General features: G+C 47.6%; 1 protein-coding gene across 4 annotated transcripts in view; it reads right to left on the reverse strand.

Moving 5' to 3' along the window:
- sox5 (SRY-box transcription factor 5) overlaps positions 1-22,343 on the reverse strand; it is a 239,853-nt gene that overhangs the window by 57,506 nt on the left and 160,004 nt on the right. For 3 of the 4 annotated variants that reach the window (XM_070896692.1, XM_070896691.1, XM_070896690.1), the window contains exons 10-11: positions 16,406-16,577; positions 9,546-9,718 (exon numbers count right to left, since the gene is read on the reverse strand). The exons of the other annotated variant lie outside the window; for it this stretch is intronic. In XM_070896692.1, coding sequence (XP_070752793.1) covers positions 9,546-9,718; positions 16,406-16,577 — 345 coding nt within the window. The remainder of the gene's footprint in view (positions 1-9,545; positions 9,719-16,405; positions 16,578-22,343) is intronic. 4 annotated transcript variants of the gene reach the window in all.

Below are 22,343 nucleotides of genomic sequence, written 5' to 3' on the forward strand. Positions count from 1 at the left end.
TCTTCCGATGAGTCCTCTCTGTACGCGAGTTGTAATCAGCACCAATCTCGTGAGCATTGCATTTAGGAGGTTGTATTATATCATTGATTTGATAAAGAAACAGTATTAATCAGATGATTTGATGTTTCCTAATCATTGACCTTGAACATGGGGTAATCGGAAAAATGACTACCCAATAATACCTCAACATAAGGGCAAAATGAGAAATGACTCTCCTGTAAAAACTCAACATGGCTGAAGTGACTAATGGAAGTAGGGAGTGAGAAGTACGCTTCAGTTTAAGAATAGCATCATGTCGTCTGCTGCAACTTCGGACTGTCAGCGTTTATTGTTTATTTCAGTTTGCGAATGGTCGACTCTTCGCAGAGTTGAACGCACCTAGAAATTCTCAAGTGTCCCAGCCACATGGAATTTGGTTTGGGTAAAATTCAAATAGTGGAGCTCCATCCAAGTTCTGAATGCTCACCCCGGCTCCACTCCCGGCCGCCCCCACCCCACCGCCTATCCCGTGTGCTACTGCTTCCCGCCACAAATCCATATTTGAGCAGAGGAGGGGAGGAAAGTTCTTGGCCGCACTGTTGTGAATGAATGGTCAATAGATGATGCACATCCAACGGGATAAGATGACTTGAGATGACTATACACACACTTGTCCGACCCAAAGCTGAATTGCCCCACAACCAGGACCGGATTCAGGGCCTGATGGGCCTGGGGCAAACTGAACTAAATGGGCCAATAGTTCTGTTTGTTCATGTTCATTACATCATGTATATGATTCTAATTCTGAGTATGAAAACATAGGCTGGTATATTCAACAATGAAAACACATATTCTGTGTCAATAGGTATATATTCTGTTTCTGGTAACATTGCAATACTAGATTCCTATACATATATGCAAATTTCTCTCAATAACATGTGAAATAAAACAAGCTAGTACATATTCTATTCTGTATATCGGTACATTAGTGTATATAGGTACATTAGTGTGTATAGGTACTTCTGTATATCGGTACATTAGTGTATATAGGTACTTCTGTATATAGGTACATTAGTGTATATAGGTACTTCTATATATAGGTGCATTAGTGTATATAGGTACATTAGTGTATATAGGTACTTCTGTATATAGGTACATTAGTGTATAAAGGCACTTCTGTATATAGGTACATTAGTGTATAAAGGCACTTCTGTATATAGGTATTAACAAGTAAATCTATTTTCCTTGATCTTGTTTTTCCTCTCTTATTGTCTATTCTATTCAGCCTATTTGGGAGGCCTTATATTATTTCTCCTACATTTATTTGGTGGGCCTATGTTCTTTTGTGGGCCTGGAGCTGTAGCCCCATCCGCCCCATGGTTAATCTGCCCTGTGGTTAATCCGCCTCCTGGTTAATCTGCCCCGCGGTTAATCCGCCTCCTGGTTAATCTGCCCCGCGGTTAATCCGCCCCGCGGTTAATCTGCCCCTGCCCACAATAGTGCCATGTTCCACCAAGTGAGCAGGCCATGAATTTACTGCAAAACTTGCTCTCAGCAGTGACAAGAAAGGACAAAGCAAGAATGTGCATTTATATAGCCCCTTTCACAACCTCAGGACATCGGAAAGCGCTTTACAGCCAATGAAGTGCAGTCACTTTTGTAAAGTTGAGAGACGCGGCAGCCAATCTGCTGCATAGCAAGGTCCCACAAATGACAATTTGATAATGACCAGATAATGAACCTGAAGCTTCTACCCATTGCCACCTGGTCAAGAGGCAGGTGCCCACTGCCTCAATGGCTCGGTTTGCTTCAACACACACACACACACACACACACACACACACAAAAATACGGAGTTGAGAGACTTTGGAAAGAGAAGTCAAGCTCACATTCCACAAACCATTTTCTTGTGTTTGGCAGTCACCGAGCAAGAGAAGTGACACTGTGGATTAATTAAGTTTGACTTCTTGCGTCAAAACTTTCAGGACAATCTTGAAAATAAGCACAACAGAAACCAAGCTCTGTGCCGCAGAGAAGTGATTGAATGAGAAAGATGTGAAGGCAGATGGTTGTACTTTTGTAACTTAATCAAAACACTGTGAATAGTCGCCTGGCTCTGCCTGAAGTCATGTGGGAAAGTAACAGCTGATCTGTATTAAAGAAGATTAACTCACAGTGCCAAGACTAAGGGGTTGGATTATTTTAATGCAGTGTATTGCAATACAAGCAGTCAGGCCAATTACTGCCATTAGTTTTGAATGACTGATCTGTAACTACAACTAACAGCGTATGCAAGCCGGAGACTTCATGAAGATGAATTTCCATACCATCAAAGACATTTTAATGGGCTTCAAATCAAAACCGCAGAGTCTGGTTCGCGAGTACATAAAACTCCAAATGAAGGTTTCCTGTCCAAAACTATTTTGTTGGTTGTCATTTGACGACTCCCAGCTGGTAGCACAGGGGAATGCACCCATGCCTCTTCTTTACAGAAACCAAGTACAGATGCTCCCTGAACTTGCCAACTGCTGTATCTACAGCTGACTTGAATATACTTAACAAATAACTGCAATTTACTACAGCTTCCAAGGAACATTTTAGTCACTTTTTATTAGCGTCTCTCGCTATGGCTTATTCCCCTTTTCCGACCACAGCTGGTGCGGGAAGAGCTGAAGAACCTTGTTCCGACTACGAGAGCTGCCGTGAACAATTAAGCGCGCTCCTCGCTAATGCAGGGTTAATGTTGTGATTAAAGACACAGCCTCCTTCTTGTCGGTCCGTGGAGACACAGATTTTTTTTCTCCAAAGAACTTCTAAAAATAAAATACGGAGCAGCATCCTTCTGCCCCTGTTTCGGTCTTCCCGCCAAGCTCGGATAACTATTCTAACCGCTATTAGCAGGCGCTACAAAGGTTAGCGCTGGTTCAAGCATTTTCTTTGAACTTTTCCCAGCCAAGGTGGCCCGAAGCGATGGCGTTTTGCGACACGCTGGTGGTCCAAGTGAATGTGTCACAGAGGATTCCCACGTGAGATTGGGGCTCTTGGTTCTCCGCACAGGATGATCTGGTTTCTGATATCGCGGGGGGGAGGCACGGCTTGACACATTCCAACAGAGACAATAACAACTTGCATTTATATAGCGCCTTTAATGTCCCAAGGCGCATCACAGGAGTATTATGAGATAAAATAATTGACACCGAGCCGCACAAGTAGAAATTAGCGCAGGTGACAAAAAGCTTGCTCAAAGAGATAGGTTTTAAGGAGCGTCTTGAGAGAGGAAAGAGATATAGAGAGGTGGAGAGGTTTAGGCAGGGAGTTCCAGAGCTTGAGGACCAGGCAGCTGAAGGCATGGCCAACAATGGTTGAACGATTATAATCAGGGATGCTTAAGAGGACAGAATTAGAGGAGCGCAAATATCTCTGGGGGAGTTGTGGGGCTGGAGGAGATTACAGAGATAGGGAGGGGCGAGACCATGAAGGGGGTTTGAAAATAAGGATGACAATTTTGAAATCGCAACATTGCTTAACCGGGAGCCAATGTAGGTCAGTGAGCACAGGGGTGATGGGTGAGCGGGACTTGGTGCGAATTAGGACTCGGGCAGTCGAGTTTTGGATCACCTCTAGTTTATGAAGGGCAGAATGTGGGAGGCTAGCCAGGAGTGCGTTGGAATGGTCAAGTCTAGTCGGAAGGAGAATTAATGGATGAGGCACATGAAGACGGAGCCCATACACCCAAGCCACTGGCCACACGGACTGCAGTGGTTCAAGAAGGCGGCTCACCACCACCTTCTCAGGGGCATCTAGGGATGGGCAATAAATGCTGGCCTTGCCAGCGACGCCCACATCCTGCGAATAAATTCAAACAAAACGATCATGATTATGGCAGCAGTAAGGGTACGACAGTACTACTGCCCGGAGGGCAGAAATCAGCCAGGCATCCTGCTGATGATGGCTATCCCATGAGTTCTGTGGGAAAATACATGTCTATGAACCTCTGCTCACAACACGATCAGGCTCAGCCATGACAAAGGTGATTAATGGCTACTTGAGCAAGGTACTGCTGAGGGATGTTGCAACCGTATCCCAGCAAGAGTCAGTCAGGGGGCAGAAGAAAAGAAATATAAAATTTAAAAGGGGTGCATTTATTTGAAGAGCAAGATCAGTCATTGGGCCAAGGAGTGGGAGGGCTGCTAGTCTTTTAACTCAACAATAGAAGCAGAATTATGCTTGTCAGCTGTGGCTCAGTGGGTAGCACACTTGGCTCTGAGTCAGAAAGTTGTGGGTTCAAGTCTCACTACAGGGACTTGAGCACATAAATCTAGGCTGACACTCTAATGCAGTGCTGCACTGTCAGAGGTGCCATCTTTCGGAGGAGAGGTTAAACCGAGGCCCCGTCTGCTCTCTATTTCGAAGAGGAGCAGGGGAGTTATCCCCGGTGTCCTGGGCAATATTTATCCCTCAACCAACATCACAAAAACAGATTATCGGGTCATTATCGCATTGCTGTTTGTGGGAGCTTGCTGTGTGCAAATTGGCTGCTGCGTTTCCCCACATTACAACAATAACTACACTCCAAAAGTGCTTCATTGGCTGTAAAGCACTTTGAGCCATCTGTGAAAGGCGCTACATAAATGCAAGTCTCTCTTTAAATTCGGAAATCGTAACGAGGCATCTCATAGAGCAACGAGGCAAGAGACCGTGGCGACAGAACCCCACACCATGAGATTCCAACCGCAGGCATGCTGCTGTGGCACTGACTGCCAGAGAGCCAGAGGCAGCCAACCAATGCTCGCCGTAAGCGGGGTGGCTGTGCGAATGTGTAGCCGGCTTTTAATTAGAAAAAACGCACATGCGCAGTATTATGAATGGGTCGCGACGCATAAAAAAATAAATTACAGGGATCATAGCACCCAACCACCCCACCAGACATTCTCATCCATCCCATAACAGGCAGCGATCCTTTGAATAGATAACCTGTTGTTCACAGACAGGTTTGGTGTTTGGCATGGCTATGATATAATTGGGATTACAGAGTCATAGCTCCAGGGTGACCAAGGCTAGGAACTCAACATCCAGGAAGGATAAAGAGAAAGGAAAAGGAGGTGGGGTAGCATTGCTGGTTAGAGAAGAAATTAACGCAATAGTAAGAAAGGACATTAGCTTGGATGATGTGGAATCTGTATGGGTAGTGCTGCGGAATACCAAAGGGCAGAAAACGCTAGTGGGAGTTCTGTACAGACCACCAAACAGTAGTAGTGAGGTTGGGGACAGCATCAAACAAGAAATTAGGGATGCGTGCAATAAAAGGTACAGCAGTTATCATGCGCGACTTTAATCTACATGTAGATTGGGCTAACCAAACTAGTAGCAGTACGGTGGGGCAGGATTTCCTGGAGTATATTCGGGATGGTTTTCGAGACCAATATGTCGAGGAACCAACTAGAGGGCTCGCCATCCTAGACTGGGTGATGTATAACGAGAAAGGACTAATTAGCAATCTTGTTGCGCGAGGTCCTTTGGGGGAAGAGTGACCATAATATGGTAGAATTCTTTATTAAGATGGAGAGTGACACAGTTAATTCAGAGACTAGGGTTCTGAACTTAAGGAAAGGTAACTTCGATGGTATGAGACGTGAATTGGCTAGAATAGACTGGCAAATGATACTTAAAGGGTTGACGGTGGCTAGGCAATGGCAAACATTTAAAGATCACATGGATGAACTTCAACAATTGTATATCCCTGTCTGGAGTAAAAATAAAACGGGGAAGGTGGCTCAACCATGGCTAACGAGGGAAATTAGGGATAGTGTTAAATCCAAGGAAGAGGCATACAAATTGGCCAGAAAAAGCAGCAAACCTGAGGACTGTGAAAAATTTAGAATTCAGCAGAGAAGGACAAAGGGTTTAATTAGGAGGGGGAAAATAGAGTATGAAAGGAAGCTTGATGGGAACATAAAAACTGACTACAAAAGCTTCTATAGATATGTGAAGAGAAAAAGATTAGTGAAGACAAATGTAGGTCCCTTGCAGTCAGAATCAGGTGAATTTATAATGGGGAACAAAGAACTGGCAGACCAATTGAACAAATACTTTGGTTCTGTCTTCACAAAGGAAGACACAAATAACCTTCCGGAAATACTAGGGGACCGAGGGTCTCGCAAGAAGGAGGAACTGAAGGAGGAACTGAAGAAAATCCTTATTAGTCAGGAAATTGTGTTAGGGAAATTGATGGAATTGAAGGCCGATAAATACTGGGAAAGTACTTAAGGAAGTGGCCCTAGAAATAGTGGATGCATTGGTGATCATTTTCTAACAGTTTATTGACTCTGGATCAGTTCCTATGGACTGGAGGGTAGCTAATGTAACACCACTTTTAAAAAAGGAAGGGAGAGAGAAAACGGGGAATTATAGACCGGTTAGCCTGACATCAGTACTGGGGAAAATGTTGGAATCAATTAATAAAGATGTATAGCAGCGCATTTGGAAAGCAGTGACAGGATCGGTCCAAGTCAGCATGGATTTATGAAAGGGAAATCATGCTTGACAAATCTTCTAGAATTTTTTGATGATGTAACCAGTAGAGTGGACAAGGGAGAACCAGTGGATGTGGTGTATTTGGACTTTCAAAAGGCTTTTGACAAGGTCCCACACAAGAGATTGCTGTGTAAAATTAAAGCACATGGTATTGGGGGTAATGTACTGACGTGGATAGAGAACTGGTTGGCAGACAGTCGGGATAAATGGGTCCTTTTCAGAATGGCAGGCAGTGACTAGTGGGGTGCCACAGGGCTCAGTGCTGGGACCCCAGTAATTTACAACATACATTAATGATTTGGATGAAGGAATTGAGAGTAATATTTCCAATTTTGCAGATGACACTAAGCTGGGTGGCAATGTGAGCTGTGAGGAGGATGCTAAGCGGCTGCAGGGTGACTTGGACAGGTTAGGTGAGTGAGTAAATGCATGGCAGATGCAGCATAATGTGGATAAATGTGAGGTTATCCACTTTGGTGGCAAAACATGAAGGCAGAACATTATCTGAATGGCTGCAGATTAGGAAAAGGGGAGGTGCAACGAGACCTGGGTGTCATGGTACATCAGTCACTGAAGGTTGCCAAGCAGGTACAGCAGGTGGTGAAGAAGGTAAATGGCATGTTGGCCTTCATAGCTAGGGGATTTGAGTATCGGAGCAGGGAAGTCTTGCTGCAGCTGTACAGGGCCTTGGTAAGGCCTCACCTGGAATATTGTGTTCAGTTTTGGTCTCTTAATCTGAAGAAGGACGTTTTTGCTATTGAGGGAGTGCAGTGAAGGTTCACCAGACTGATTCCCGGGATGGCTGGACTGACATATGAGGAGAGACTGGATCGACTGGGTCTGTATTCACTGGAGTTTAGAAGAATGAGAGGGGATCTCATAGAAACATATAAAATTCTGATGGGACTGGACAGGTTAGATGCAGGAAGAATGTTCCTGATGTTGGGGAAGTCCAGAACCAGGCGTCACAGTCTAAGGATACGGGGTAAGCCACTTAGAACCGAGATGAGGAGAAACGTCTTCACTCAGAGAGTTGTTAACCTGTGGAATTCTCTTCCGCAGAAAGTTATTGATGCCAGTTTGTTAGATATATTCAAGAGGGAGTTAGTTATGGCCCTTACGGTTAAAGGGATCAAGGGGTATGGAGAGAAAGCAGGAAAGGGGTAATGAGGTGAATGATCAGCCATGATCTTATTGAATGGTGGTGCAGGCTCGAAGAGCCGAATGGCCTACTCCTGCACCTATTTTCTATGTTTCTATGAACCCACATAGAATTACATTGAACATAAAGCAGAGAAACAGGCCATTCGGCCCATCTGGTCCATGCTCCACACGAGCCTCCTCCCGCCCTGCTTTAACTTGCCCCGTCAACATATCCTCTATTCCCTTCTCCCTCACGTACTTATCCGTCCGACCCTTAAATGTATCGATACTATTCGCCTCTACCACTCCCTGTGGTAGCGAGTTCCACATTCTCACCACTCTCTGGGTAAAGAAGTTTCTCCTGAATTCCCTATTGGATGTATTAGTGACTATCTTATATTTATGGCCCCTACAAGGTTTGCAGGACACGGGGGTAACTTCCGTCTTCGCTGCTTGTCGGGGGTGGGGTGTGGGGTTAAGCTGACAAAGCACATCACCACCCCGTTATCGAACTCGCCTGATTTTTTGGTCCTCTGATTGCAACGGAATGGAAATCAGGCGGTGAAGATGAAAGTTACTCCCCGACTGTCGTTGTCAGACCGTGTGTTCTTGCGCATTTACCAGAACTTCAATCTGCGGGACTGCATCAGGAAAGTAACTTTACCTACAAAATGCAAGACCCGATAGTTCACTGATATCCTTTAGGGAAGGAAATCTGCCGCCCTTACCCGGTCTGGCCTATATGTGACTCCAGTCCCACACCAATGTGGTGACTTATAACTGCCCGGTGAAGTGGCCTAGCGAGCCACACAGTTGTATCAAACCGCTACACAGAATAGCATTATGGGTACGCCCTCACCATCACCTCCAAGTTCCCCTCCAAGTCACACACTGTCCTGACTTGCACAAAGGTCGCCGTTCCTTCATCGTCGCTGGAGCAAATCCTGGAACTCTCTTCCCAACAGCACTGTGGGAGCACCTTCATCACACAGACTGCAACGGTTCAAGAAGGTGGCTAACCACCACCACTCCTCCTCTCAAGGGCAATAATTGCCAGCCTTGCCAGTGATGCCCAAATCCCCAGAATGTATTAAAAAACACATGCGGTACTTAGAAACTCTGCAGAATCACAAGTGATGATTTGTCTGTTTTTACTGACACGTACATTTAGCCCAGAAAGCTTCCCTCCTTTCTGATGGCCCTTCACCAAATGTAACATTTCCTGAATCTCTCAGCACCATACTGTGAGCAGTATTTTGTGTGGTTCTCCCCAGTCTTTCACTTATTAAAAAAAAAATGTCTGTAAACAGTATTAAAATCCCAATCTGCGACGGGTCAATAATTATTTGAATAGATCATTAATATGTCACTTCCAGCATTTATACGGGATATCAGCACAGAGGGCCCTGTGGAATGCTGCGACAGTCATCGAGATTGCTATTTGTTCTTCTCTGCTTAAAATACACACTGCGCTGTATTTAAAAAAGTCTCAATGCTGCAAAACTGACAGCAACAATATGTAATATAAGCTGTTGTAGGCTTTACAAAATGCCCTATCTGTGCTGCAAAGGATAATGCTGCTATTTGGTGCAGAGTGAGCAAATTTAATTGGAAATTCCAAACTAAATTAGGCAATGTCTTCCCGCAAATAAGTAAACAAAGTTAAGGCAGGCCCTGTGTTTGCTTCTGATGCCTTCGTGCTAAAAATAGTGTCCCTTCATCTAAATCAGACGCGAGATTTCATTAAATGAGACCAAACGGCCCAGCACTGGGACCTGGGCCTGGTCCTCTCAATGAAAGAAGTAGTGTCCTCTCTGAAGGCAGGCGGGCCGCAGTGAAAGGAGCAGGACGTGACTCACGGAGCCCAGGGCCCGAGCAGGCGCACTGACCTTCTCCATCCTGCAGTTGTTGAGCCCCAGACTGTTGATGACGGCCACCTTCCCGTCGAGTGCTTGCTGCTCCCTGCGAAGCTGCTCCTTCATTTGCCGGGCTTCCTGGATCGCCTTCGCCACCGCGTCGTGGTCGTTCAGGTACCCCGAGGACGTGATGGAGGAGAGGATGTCTGGATGGAAAGGAGCGGCAGGGAAAAATAACACACACACATTAGCTGACTCACTCGATGGACTCGCGGTGTTGGAGGTGATGGAACGAGCACTTTATGCTCAACATTCTAAGTTTTACAATACACAGAAGACAAAACAGTTATTTTTTTCCTCCAAGAAATCCCATTTTATCAGCATAAATACCAAATTTTGTGTATATTACAACAACAACTTGTATTTATATAGTGCCTTTATGGTAGCAAGGCGCTTCACAGCAGTGTTATAAGAAAAAAACAGATAAATTTGACACCGAGCCACATTAGAAGAAATTACGGCAGATGAGTTAGGTTTTAAGGAGTGTTTTAAAGGAGGAAAGAGAGGTAGAGAGGTGGAGAGGTTTAGGCAGGGAGTTCCAGAGCTTAGGGCCTAGGCAACAGAAAGCACGGCCACCAATGGTTGAGTAATTACAATCAGGGATGCTCAAGAGGGCAGAATTAGAGGAGCACAGACATCTCGGGGGTTTGTGGGGCTGGAGGAGGTTACAGAGATAGTGAGGGGCGAGGTCATCGAGGGATTTGAAAACAAAGATGAGAATTTTAAAGTTGAGGCGTTGCTTAACCGGGAGTCAATGTAGGTCAGCAAGCACAGGGTGATGGGTGAGCAGGACTTGGTGCGAGTTAGGACACAGGCTGACGAGTTTTGGATCACCTCTAGTTTACGTGGGGTAGATTGTGGAATTCGAGGCAGTTGTGAAGGGATATTGGCCTAGAAATTCATCTCGGTTGGTGGCACAAGACAGGGGGTATCGGATTGGCCGCCCGTTGTACACAGTGCCCGATATTCGGTTCCACTGACCACCCGTTTTACATCATCGCCCAAGACGAATTTCTAGGCCATTAAGCTCTTTCAAAAAATTGCCTCATCTATATCACCTAAAAGTATCAAGTTTCTCATCAATCAGCTGCCATTCAGTGTCTCGCCCATTCTTGTTGCATGAGCCTAGGCAGCCAGTCTTGACAGGCTAATTAACTGCTGGGCACATCAAAGCCACCCCGACCTGTGAGAGAATATTTCCGCAGGTCGGGGCTATAAAAAGAGCTGGAGCCACTACAGCTTCCAGCGAGAGCTGACACAAATGTGCGACGGCTTCGAGGTGGGTGCCTGGGTGACGTCACCAGGACACAGGTCGCCGTTTGGAGCGTGGGCAGGAACATCAGCTGGGTCCTGGCACAGTAGAGGAGCGGGAAGGTCGTGGCGGACTTGCGACAAGTGATTGGGGCGGAGGAGCGATGAGGGATCATGGGTGAGGTTTGGTGGGCGATCGTGGTGGAGGTTCGGCGAATATTTGGTGCTGAGGTGCGGCGGAGGTGCGGCGAGTGTTTTTGTGGCGGAGGAGCGGCGAATGAGGATACGGGGTCCAGAAGAGGTGAGGGCCCAGGGGGCAGCACAGACCAGCCCACACTGCGATATGTGTGCACACTAGGTCCGTGCAGCAGAGAAGATCTCCAGTCATCCTGGTTAACCCTTGACACTGGACCAAGACCTAGCTCTGTCAAGCCCGCATGATGGCTGATGTGCAACGGTCACCACACGTTAAAAAAATCCACGCACAGGCATCTTCCACCCCCTCAATTGGAGTTCAGGACTGGAACATCGGGTCCTTCATTGAATCATCTGTGAACTCTTGTGGAAGCAAGTCATCCTCGTTCGAGGGACCGCTTATGATGATGACATCACAGCTAAGCCTGATCCCATTGTTACCTCACGCCCACACATGAGCCCTTCCCAGCAGGTGGCAGTGAGGATTGGAAATCCACTCAAATTCTTTCTCCCCTCCCTAGCCCGGGAGCAATGAAGCCAATTACAGTCCCCACTTGTAACTCAGTGTAGAACAGCGACTAAATCCAGCAGCTCCTGATTCGTACGGCTCAGCTCCACATTGGACGCGTTATCAAAAAAACAACTTGCATTTATATCGAGTCATTTGCGACCTCAGGATATCCCAAAGCACTTTGCAGCCAATTAAGTACTTTTTGAAGTGTTAGTCACTGTTGCAATACAGAATAAATGTAGAACACACTACAGCTAAATTGGTGCAGGGCAAGATCCCACAAACAGCAATGGGATAAAGACCAGGTAATCTGTTTTTAGTGCTGTCAGTTGAGGGTTAAATATTGGCCAGGACACCGGGAGTAACTCCCCTGGGATCTTTTACATTCACCTGAGGGGGCAGACGGGGCCCCGTCTCATAGAAACATAGAAAATAGGAGCAGTAGTAGGCCATTTGGCCCTTCGAGTCTGCACCGCCATTCAATATGATCATGGCTGATCCTCTATCTCAACACCATATTCCCGCTTTTTCCCCATACCCCTTGATGCCTTTTGTTTCTAGAAATCTATCGATCTCCCTCTTAAATATATTCAGTGACTTGGCCTCCACAGCCTTCTGTGGTAGAGAATTCCACTGGTTCACCACCCTCTGAGTGAAAAAAATTCTCCTCATCTCGGTCCTAAATTTCCTACCCCGTATCCTGAGACTGTGATCCCTTGTTCTAGACTTCCCAGCCAGGGGAAACATCTTCCCCGCATCCAGTCTCATCTGAAAGACAGCATCGCTGACAGTGCAGCACTCTCTCTCCCTGCGAGAATCAGCCTGGATTGTGTGCGGAAATTCCCAGAGTGGGACTCGAACTCACAACCCACTGACCCAAAGACGAGAGTGCGACTAACTGAGCCAATAATGGAGGTCCCTGACCATGTCAGAGCTCAAACCAACGCCAGCAAATCAGCAGACAAATATCTCATTCCCTGGTTTTGTGAAACCATTACACAAAATACAGCAAGGAGCAATTCTTCCACTGGGAATCCCATTCTAAAATTATCAGGAAAACAAATTGTTTAAAAATGAACTATGAATTGAAAGAAAAACAAGCAATCTATTCCCTGTCCCACTCCCATCCCACAAACCTATTGAGCCAACAATAACATAGCCAGATGATTCCAGCCCAAGCAAGTACGTTCAATACTTCTGTATATAACATATTTTAGTCAGGGGGATGAATAAACCTTTTATCTAATTGGTCTGAAGGTATTTTGGAAAAGTGTCAGCTGTGGCTCAGTGGTTATCTCTCTTGCCTGTGCATCAGAAGGTGGTGGATTCAAGTCCCACTCCAGAGACTTGAACCCATGACATTCCAGTGCAGTACTGAGGGCGTGCAGTGCTGTCAGAGGTGGCGTTTTTCAGATGAGACGTTAAACCGATGCACCGTCTGCTCTCTCAGAGGGATGTAAAAGATCCCATGGCACTATTTTGAAGAAGAGCAGGGGAGTTCTCCCCAGAGTCCTGGCCAATATTTATCCCTCAACCGACATTATTAAAAACAGAAGTACTCAGCAGCATGTGTGGAGAGAGAAGCCGAGTTAATGGTTCAGGTCAATGACCTTTCATCAGAACTGGAAACAAAATACATATGTAACAGAGTTTAAGCAAGTACAGAGGTAGGGAAAGGTGGGGTTGCAGAGGAAAGAGCAAAAGGGAAGATCTGTGATAGGGTGGAAGGCAGGAGAGATTAAGTGACAAAAGGGATGGTGGGGCAAGGCAAAGGTGGGTGGTAATGGGGCAAGTCAAGAAACAAGAGGTAAGTCAAGAGGAGGTGTAAATGGCAACAGCAGAATTGTTATCAACAGAAGCTATCCGAAAACATGGAAGTGGTGGTCATAGTCTGAAATTGTTGAATTCAATGTTCAAGGCTGAGATCGATAGATTTTGAGAGTCTAGGGGATAAAGGAATATGGAGATCGAGCGGGAAAGTGGAGTTGAGGTCGATGATCGGCCATGATCTTATTGAATGCCGGAGCAGGCTCGAGGGGCCGTATGGCGTACTTCTGCTCCTATTTCTTATATTCTTATGAAATGTTGAGTCCAGAAGGCTGTAAAGTGGCTAATTGAAAGGCTGTTGCTCGAGCTCGCGTTGAGCTTCATTGGAACAGTGTAGGAGGCCGAGGACGGAGAGGTCAGAGTGGGAGTGGAGCGGAAAATTACAGTGACAGGAGACTGGAAAATGAGGGGTCACGCTTATGGACTGAATGGAGGTATTCCGCAAAGTGGTCACCCAATCTACGTTTGGTCTCCCCAATGTAGAGGAGACCGCATATTTATATTGCAAGTACAAGTAAATCACTGTTTCACCTGGAAGGAGTGTTTGGGGCCCTGGATAGTGAGAAGGGAGGGGGTAAAAGGGCAGGTGCTGTATCTCCTGCGCTTGCACGGGAAGGTGCCGTGGGAAGTGGAGGGGAGGGGGTGCTGGAGGTGATTGAGGAGTGGACCAGGGTGTCGCGGAGGGAGCGGTCCCTTCGGAATGCTGGGAGGTGAGGGGAGGGGAGGGGAAGATGTGTTTGGTGGTGGGATCACACTGGAGGTGGCGGAGGGTGATCCGTTGAATGTGGAGACTGGTGGGGTGAAAGGTGAGGACAAGGGGAATCCTGCCGTGGTTCTGGGAGGGAGGGGAAGGGGCGAGAGCAGAGGTGCAAGAAGTGGAACGGACACGGTCGAGGGCCATGTCAACCATGGTGGAGGGGAATCCTTTGTTGATGAAAAAGGAAAACATGATCGCCTGGACTAGTTCCGATCGCCTGGATGGGTCAGAGAGGAATTTTCCCAGATTTTTTTTTCCTCCCAAATTGGCCGGGGTTTTTATCTGGTTTTTGCCTCTCCCTGGAGATCACATGGCTCTGGTTGGGGTGGAGTGTAGAATGTTGCGCTGCAGGGGGTGTTACAGTTGTGTGGGGTGGACTGGTTGGGCCGGATGCTCTTTATCTGTCCGCCATTCTTCATAGGTTTATATGTAACCTTCAGGGCTGATGACTGAGGGCCATGCAGCTCTTTGTCGGCCGGCGCGGACATGATGGGCTGAAATGGCCTCCTTCTGCGCTGTAAATTTCTGTGTTTCTATATTGGAAGCACTTTCTGTATTTATTACAGATTTCTGGCATCCACAGTATTTTGTTTTTGTATTAAAAATATCTGGTCATTATCACATTGCTGTTTGTGGGAGCTTGCTGTGCGCAAATTGGCTGCCGCATTTCCTACATTACAACAGTGACTACATTCCAAAAGTACTTGATTGTCTGTAAGGTGCTTTGGGACATCTTGAGGTTGTGAAAGGCGCTATATAAATGCAAGTTCTTTATTTTTCATATTGTTTTGTTCCATTTCATGAAAAATTATCAGCAGCATCTTAAAAGCATACATGATGTGTCTAATCTATCCTGTGACCTGTTTTCTGAAAATGTGACTCCACCACTGAATTTAGAGCTTACAGGAAAAAAACAAATGAGTTACAACTAACAATAATCACTGACATTCTTGCACTGCTCTCGTACATGCCTGCCTGCAAGTTCTTACAGGACCTCCAAACAGTTTGACAAGACAAATAAAAGTAAATAGCAGCTGCAGTGACATCACAAGAAAAGAATTGACCTGAATTTTCTCCCAACGTGTTATTTCATGTCCGCCCTTCATTAAAAGTCACGCCCCAGGAATTTGGTCTTATAATGCAAATTAATTGTGTGACGACTCCCCCCGTCTCCCTCACACCCCACCTCACAATTTTCTACTTTATTGTCAAGTTTACTGGTGCTGTGACTGCAGTTTGTTATCGGAAGCTAAATCTGACACAATGTGGAATCCTAACAGATGGGGAGGGTAGGAGCTGGGGAGGGGGGAGTGGGGAGGAGGAGAGGAGTGAGGTGGGGAGGAGGGGAGAGAGGAGGAGAGGAGTGAGGTGGGGAAGAGGGGAGTGGAGAGGAGGGGAGTGGGGAGGAGGGGAGGGAGGAGGAGGAGAGTGAGGTGGGGAGGAAGGGGGGGGGAGGAGGGGAGTGAGGTGGGGAGGAGGGGAGTGGGGAGGAGGAGAGGGAGGAGGAGGGGAGTGAGGAGTGGAGAAGGGGAGTGGGGAGGAGGGGAGGGAGGAGGAGGGAAGTGGGGAGGCGGGGAGTGGGGAAGAGGGGAGGGAGGAGGAGAGTGGGAAAGGGAGGAGGGAGGGGAGGGAGAAAGAGGGGAGTGGGGGGGAAATGGGGAGGAGGGGAGTGGGGAGTGAGGTAGGGAGGGGAGTGAGGTGGGGAGGGGAGTGAGGAGGAGAGGGTGGAGGAGAGGGAGGAAGAGGTAGGTGGGGGAGGAGTGGAGTGGGGAGGAGTAGAGTGGGGAGGCCGGGAGGATGGAGGACGGGAGGGAGGAGGGAAGGAAAGGGGGAGGAGTGGAGTGGGGAGGAGGTGAGGGAGCAGGAGGGGAGGGGGTGGAGGTGAGGGAGGAGGAAGGATGGGTGGAGGAGGGACGGGGAGGGGGAATGGGAGAGGGATTGCGGTATAGGAGGCAGTTATTACTCGTAAACTAAACGACGGGGAGCGAGGGGGAGTAGGAGTGGAGGGGAGGAGGGGAGTGGGTTGGGAAGAGCGGTGCAGTTGAGGGGGATGAAGAGAGGGATTGCGGTATGGGACGCAGTTACCGCTCGAACACTAAACAAGCCGCCTCTGTGCTGTGTGGACTCCTGCAGACGCCGCACAGCACAGCCATATTTGAAATGCAGAGCATCTGGCTGATAAATCCATTCTTCTGGCAAACAGCGTTCTGTAGGGAAAAAGGACACACAGGCAGACAGACACAGATTGGGCACAGCGAGTACAGGAGGCGGAGGACTGGGCCAGGGCCTTACCTATTGAAGTCATTCGCCCAGGGGGGCCGCTCAGGGCGGTGGGTTTGAGGTGGCCGTGCCCCGTGCTCACTTTCAGGGAGGGAATCTGCGGAGAGCTGGGCGATGCTGGCGATTTTGTGGGATCGAAGGTTTTCGGCTTGGCGGAAAGGTTCAATGGCTGCGTCACCTCGTCCTGGAGACACAAAAACAAAAGCCCAGAGAGTGAATCGAGGCAGGAATAGCCAGAGCCCGTCGGGGAGAGTGTAAGTATTTATTAAATGCCATGGCTCATGGCTCCAAAAACCAAAAAACAAGAGGATTTGGCAGTCTCCTTCGTAAATACTCATTTTGCCACGATCAGTGCACACAATGAGAATCAAAGAGGTACATTCAGTTGCAAAAACATGCTTTATAAATTAATCAGGCTGCTCATATCATCCCGTTGATGAAATAATTGCATCAAATTAAGATCGGACGTTCACATGACAGGACGGCTGAATCAGATAATGCTTGCCTCACAGCTGCACCCACACACTCCTGGACTGATTAATAAGACGACAATTAGTTCACGGGGCGGGGCGGGGGGGTGGGAGTTGAGGTGGAGGCTGCAACTCAAAACAACATTCTTATTCTTACACAGAGACTGTCTCGCTGCCTTGTGAATTGGGCCAGGAACCTGGGAGATTGAGTACTTCGCATCACAGGAACATGAATAAGCAGGAGGCGGCCACTCAGCCCTTCGAGCCCGTACCGCCATTCAATGGCTGCTCTGTATCTTAGCACCATTTACCCATCTTGGTTCCGTAACCCTCAATACCCTTTGTAGTGTATGCACCTGTGAGTATGCTCACAGCTCGGTTCACGGGCCCCCAGGCCGCCTACAATTTCTGCGGTCTGGAGGAGTCCGTGTTCCATGTTTTTTCGAATGTGCGAGGTTGCAGCCCCTCTTCCATTATGTGAAGGGGCTGCTCCTCAAATTCTGGGTGCACTTCAGTCCCACACTCCTGATCTTTGGGCACCCTGTGCGGAGGGGAGCGGGCAGGTCAGAAGGCCTCCTCATAGGACTGCTCCTGGGCATGGCCAAGGTGGCTATTAACCGGTCCAAGGTCGAGAGGGTTGTTCAGCCCAACTGCCTGCCTCTCTTCCGCGGTTACATCCGAGCCAGGGTGTCCCTGGAGATGGAGCACACTGTGTCCATCTCTCGCGGCCTTCTGCAAGAGGTGGGCGCCGGAGGGACTGGAGTGCATCATCACCCCCGGCAACCAAATTTTAATTTGATCCTTTTAATGTCAAAAGTTTAATTTGTTTAATGTGTCGGTTTTAGTGCCCCTCTAAAAAGGGGGCACTTGATTGATGGTTTCAACAAAACAGTTGTAGAACTGTTTAGTTGGGAGTGGCTTAGCCAGTCACGTGATGTTCACAAGACTCAATAAAACCCCAGCCAGTTGGGTTCGGGGGATCCATGATGAGACAGGTGGTTGTGAGCCTGGTGGATGAACTGGTAATGTGTAGTGTGATTGTTCAACCTTTGCGAATAAACCAACTAGTTCTAAATAGCAATGTGTTGCTATGAATTCTTCAGTACAGAACTCATAAAGCAAATACACTACACCCTTGCCCAATAAAAGGATGGTCAATCTCGGTTTTGAAATTTTCAATTGAGCAGCTTTTATGGCACGAGGTTCAGAAGAGAAAAGACAGACTTCTCCAAAGCTTGGTTTTTCCAGCGTTTTCTATGCAATATGATTTCAAATGTTAAACCGAGCAGGAAGCCCTTCCTTCCAGGGTAGAAGCCGCCTTCAGAAGGACATGTGGCGAGGAAGCCCTTGCATGTTCCTGCAGACAGGCCAAAGGTCATTCACGGCAAATTGTTGCTTTTGTGATAAGGGTCATAGAGAGTCCTAAGGGTCACCTGCGGGTCAGATCAGAAGGCCTTGGGGCCTTAAATCATTTCCAACAGTCTCTCGGCATCTAGAGAAAGGAAACAAGTAACCATAGCTGGCCCCCTATGGCCGCCGATCCTGAAGATTTTTGATATAACCCAACACTTGTCCATTCCTCATCACACTGACATCCCTGAGTGAATCTACAGTAATTGTTGTAATTCCATGCTGTTTGAAAGAAACTAGATTTGAAGGACAAATCAGCCCTTTTCCTACTGCATGGATTCCACTTTTGTTTGTTAGTCATCAGACCACCTTGCCATTTAGTGGAAAAATAGAATTCTCCCCCCCAAAAGCCAGTAGTTTCTGGGACAATTGGAGCTTTCAAGATTGCGAGCAATAGAATTTTGTTCGGTAAAGGTATTGAGGGTTTATGAAGCTAGTGCGGGTAGATGGGTTCAGGTACAGATCAGCCATGAACTAACTGAATGGGGGAGCAGACTCGAAGAGCTGAATGTCCTTTCCTGTTCCTATGACCCTAATATTCTAAGTCTCCCATAACATCTTCCATCCCTACAAACCTGCAAGATCTTTGCGCTCCCCCCATTCTGGCTTCTTATGCACCCCCAATTTACAGCCACCCACCATCGGTGGCCATGCCTTCAGCAGCCTTGAGCCTAAGCTCTGGAATTCCTTCCCTAAACCTCTCCGCCTCTCTCCTCCTTTAAAACACTCCTTAAAACCCACCTCTTTGGCCAAGCTTTTGGACACCTGTCCGAATAACACCATACGCGGCTTGGTTTGAAATTTTGTTTGATTACAACTTTTTCCCATGTTAAAGGCGGTATATAAATGTAAGTTGCAGTTGTTGCTGTTCTCCATTACATCCCGAGACATGGTTTCAAGAACATTTAAGACTATTCTATACATATTTTATCTTTCCAGATAAAAATCAATAGAGCTCAGCATGTATCTCATCTACTGTCAATCTTCAAATTATATTTTCTTCTCTATGGAAACTGAACTCTGACCTGCGCTCAGCAGGGATGCTCAATGGAATCAATGTGAGGCATCACACTCCATTCATGCTGACAAATTTTCAAGCTCTTTCAAAAGCTGCAAAAACAATGCGCTCCACACAACTTTAACGACAAACAGTGCTCCTCACTTATGATTTTGATATAGTTTTACAGAAGGGCCCAGCATTAATAAATTTACATAATGTGCAAGGACTATCATAGTTTGATCCCCTTGGGCGATGTGTGTGGTGCAGTAGTCAATGTGATCACGTCGCGGTACCAAACGTCACGAGTTCCCAATCTCGGCTGTGCAGTCAGTGAGAAATCAGCAGTCAGGCCAACCAGGCGTACCTTCAAGGCCATGTTACTGGCACATTCAACGGCAACAATAACAACAACTTGCACTTATACAACACCTTTAGTGTAGTAAAATGTCCCAGGGCTCTTCACAGGAGCATCAATCAGACAGACATTGACACCTAGCCAAAGGAGGAGGCATTCGGACAGGAGGTTGGTCACACGGTAGGCTTTAAGGGGCGTCTTAAAGCAAGATCCTGCAAATCCCCTGGGAGGACAGATGCACCAATGTTAACATCCTCGACCAGGCCAACATCCCCAGCATCAAAGCACTGACCACACTTGATCAGCTCCGCTGGGCGGGCCACATCGTTCGCATGCCAGACACAAGACTCCCAAAGCAAGCGCTCTACCTGGAACTCCTTCATGGCAAACGAGCCAAAGGTGGGCAGAGGAAACATTTCAAGGACACCCTCAAAGCCTCCCTGATAAAGTGCAACATCCCCACCGACACCTAGGAGTCCCTGGCCAAAGACCGCCCTAAGTGGGGGAAGTGCATCCGGGAGGGCGCTGAGCACCTCGAGTTTCATCGCCGAGAGCATGCAGAAACCAAGCATAGGCAGCAGAAAGAGCGTGCGGCAAACCAGTCCCACCCACCCCTTCCCTCAACGACTGTCTGTCCCACCTGAGGCAGGGACTGTGGTTCTCGTATTGGACTGTTCAGCCACCTAAGGACTCATTTTTAGAGTGGAAGCATGTCTTCCTCGATTCCGAGGGACTGCCTATGATGATGATGATGATGAAAGGAGGAGAGAGAGGTGGCAATGCGATGAGCTTTGGGAGAGAGTTCCGGAGCTTAGGGCCTCAACGGCTGAAAGCACGGCCGCCCATGGTGAAAGGAAGGATGTGGCGAATGCACAAGCGGCCGGAGTTTGAGGCAGGTAGAGTTCTTGGAGGGTTGCCAGGCTGGAGGAGGTGACAAAGATAGGGAAGGGCGAAGCCATGGAGAGATTTGAATACAAGAATTTTGAATGTGATGCGTTGGTGGACGGGAGCCAATGTCGGTCAGCGAGCACAGGGGGTGATGGGTGAACGGGACTCGGTGCGAGTTAGGACACGGGCAGCAGAGTTTTGGGGGGCAGCATCGGCAGGGAACTTGAAACAAGTTGCCTGTCTGCCCTCTTGGCTCAGGAATAACATCCGTGTGGGAGGGATGTGTGTAAGGGCAATTACAGATCATGGTAGAAAACATTTTAATAAATAAAAGACCAAGAAAAAAAAAATGACCATCCTCAAGTCCTCAGGAAAATCTCTTGCCCCTTCACGTCTGGAACCAAGGCTTGAACCCAGCTCAGGCTGACGGAACCAAAGATGGGGAGTCAAAGTCAATTCTCTATTGAGAGTCCGAAATCAGATGGGGCCCAGGGTAGTCTGAACACGGTATCTAGTAAGTATATATGTATTTACAGCAAAAAAACAGCTCATTGCTCAGTCTTGTCAAGCTGTGGCTCAGTGGTAACACAATCATCTTTCAGTCAGAAGGTTATGGGTTCAAGTCCCACTCCAGTAGGCACACACTATCTAAGCTGGCATGCCAGGGCAGTACTGAGGGAGTGCTGCACCTTCGGAGGTGCCGTCTTTCAGAGGAGATGTTAAACTGAGGTGGACAGAAAAGATCCTGTGGCACTATTTCAAAGAAGGGCAGGGGAGTTCTCCCCAGTGTCCTGTCCAATATTTATCCCTCAACCCACATCACCAAAACCGATTATCCGGTCGTTATTACATTGTTGTTTGTGATGATGTTGTCATCAACATTAATATAGCCCCAAAGCGGCGGCAGCAACAGATGCAATGCCAGAGAAAAATCAACGCCGGGAGCTAATAAACCACAAGTGCAGGGCATTTCTGAACTTAAAGCAACAACCCAACTCGGGAGCAGCAAAGCATTACAGATGGCTTAGAGCTGAGGTCCAACAAAAAACCCGCGACCTCAAGAATAGATAGTGGGTGGAGAAAGCACAGGAGATCCAACAACTGGCCGACAGCCATGATGTGCGAGGATTCTTCACCGCAGTTAAGTCCAGCTGCGGCCCAAGCAACCAAAGCCCCACTCTACTGCTGGCCAAGAATGGGGAGACACTCATCAAGGACACCAAGGCAGTCAAGGCCTGCTGGAAGGAGCACTTCGAAGATCTCCTTAGCCGAGACTCTGCCTTTGACACGAGTGTCCTTGACTCCATCCCGCAGCATGCTACCCGCCACCATCTCAGCAAAACCCGAGCCCTGCACAAGGTAGAAAAGGCCATTCATCAGCTCAAGAACCACAAGGCAACGGGAGCAGATGGAATCCTCGCTAAGGCACTAAAGTATGGTGGAGAAGCACTATTGGCACGAATATATGACCTCATCTCTTTCATATGGAAGGAGGAGAGCATGTCGGGAGATCTCAGAGATGCCGTAATCGTGACCATCTTTTAAAAAGGGGACAAGTCCGACTGCGGCAACTACAGAGGAATCTCCCTGTTATCAGCCACTGGGAAAGTCATCGTGAGAATTCTCCTCAACCATCTTCTCCCTGTGGCTGAAGAGCTCTTCCCAGAGTCAAAGTGCGGATTTCGTCCTCTACGGGGTACAACAGACATGATCTTCACCGTGCAACAACTACAAGAGAAATGCAGGGAACAGCACCAACCCTTCTACATGACCTTCTTTGACCTCACAAAGGCCTTTGACACTCAACCGTGAGGGACTATGGAGCAT

Source organism: Pristiophorus japonicus, chromosome 13, assembly GCF_044704955.1.
Source record: "Pristiophorus japonicus isolate sPriJap1 chromosome 13, sPriJap1.hap1, whole genome shotgun sequence".
Classification (NCBI taxonomy): Eukaryota; Metazoa; Chordata; class Chondrichthyes; family Pristiophoridae; genus Pristiophorus; species Pristiophorus japonicus.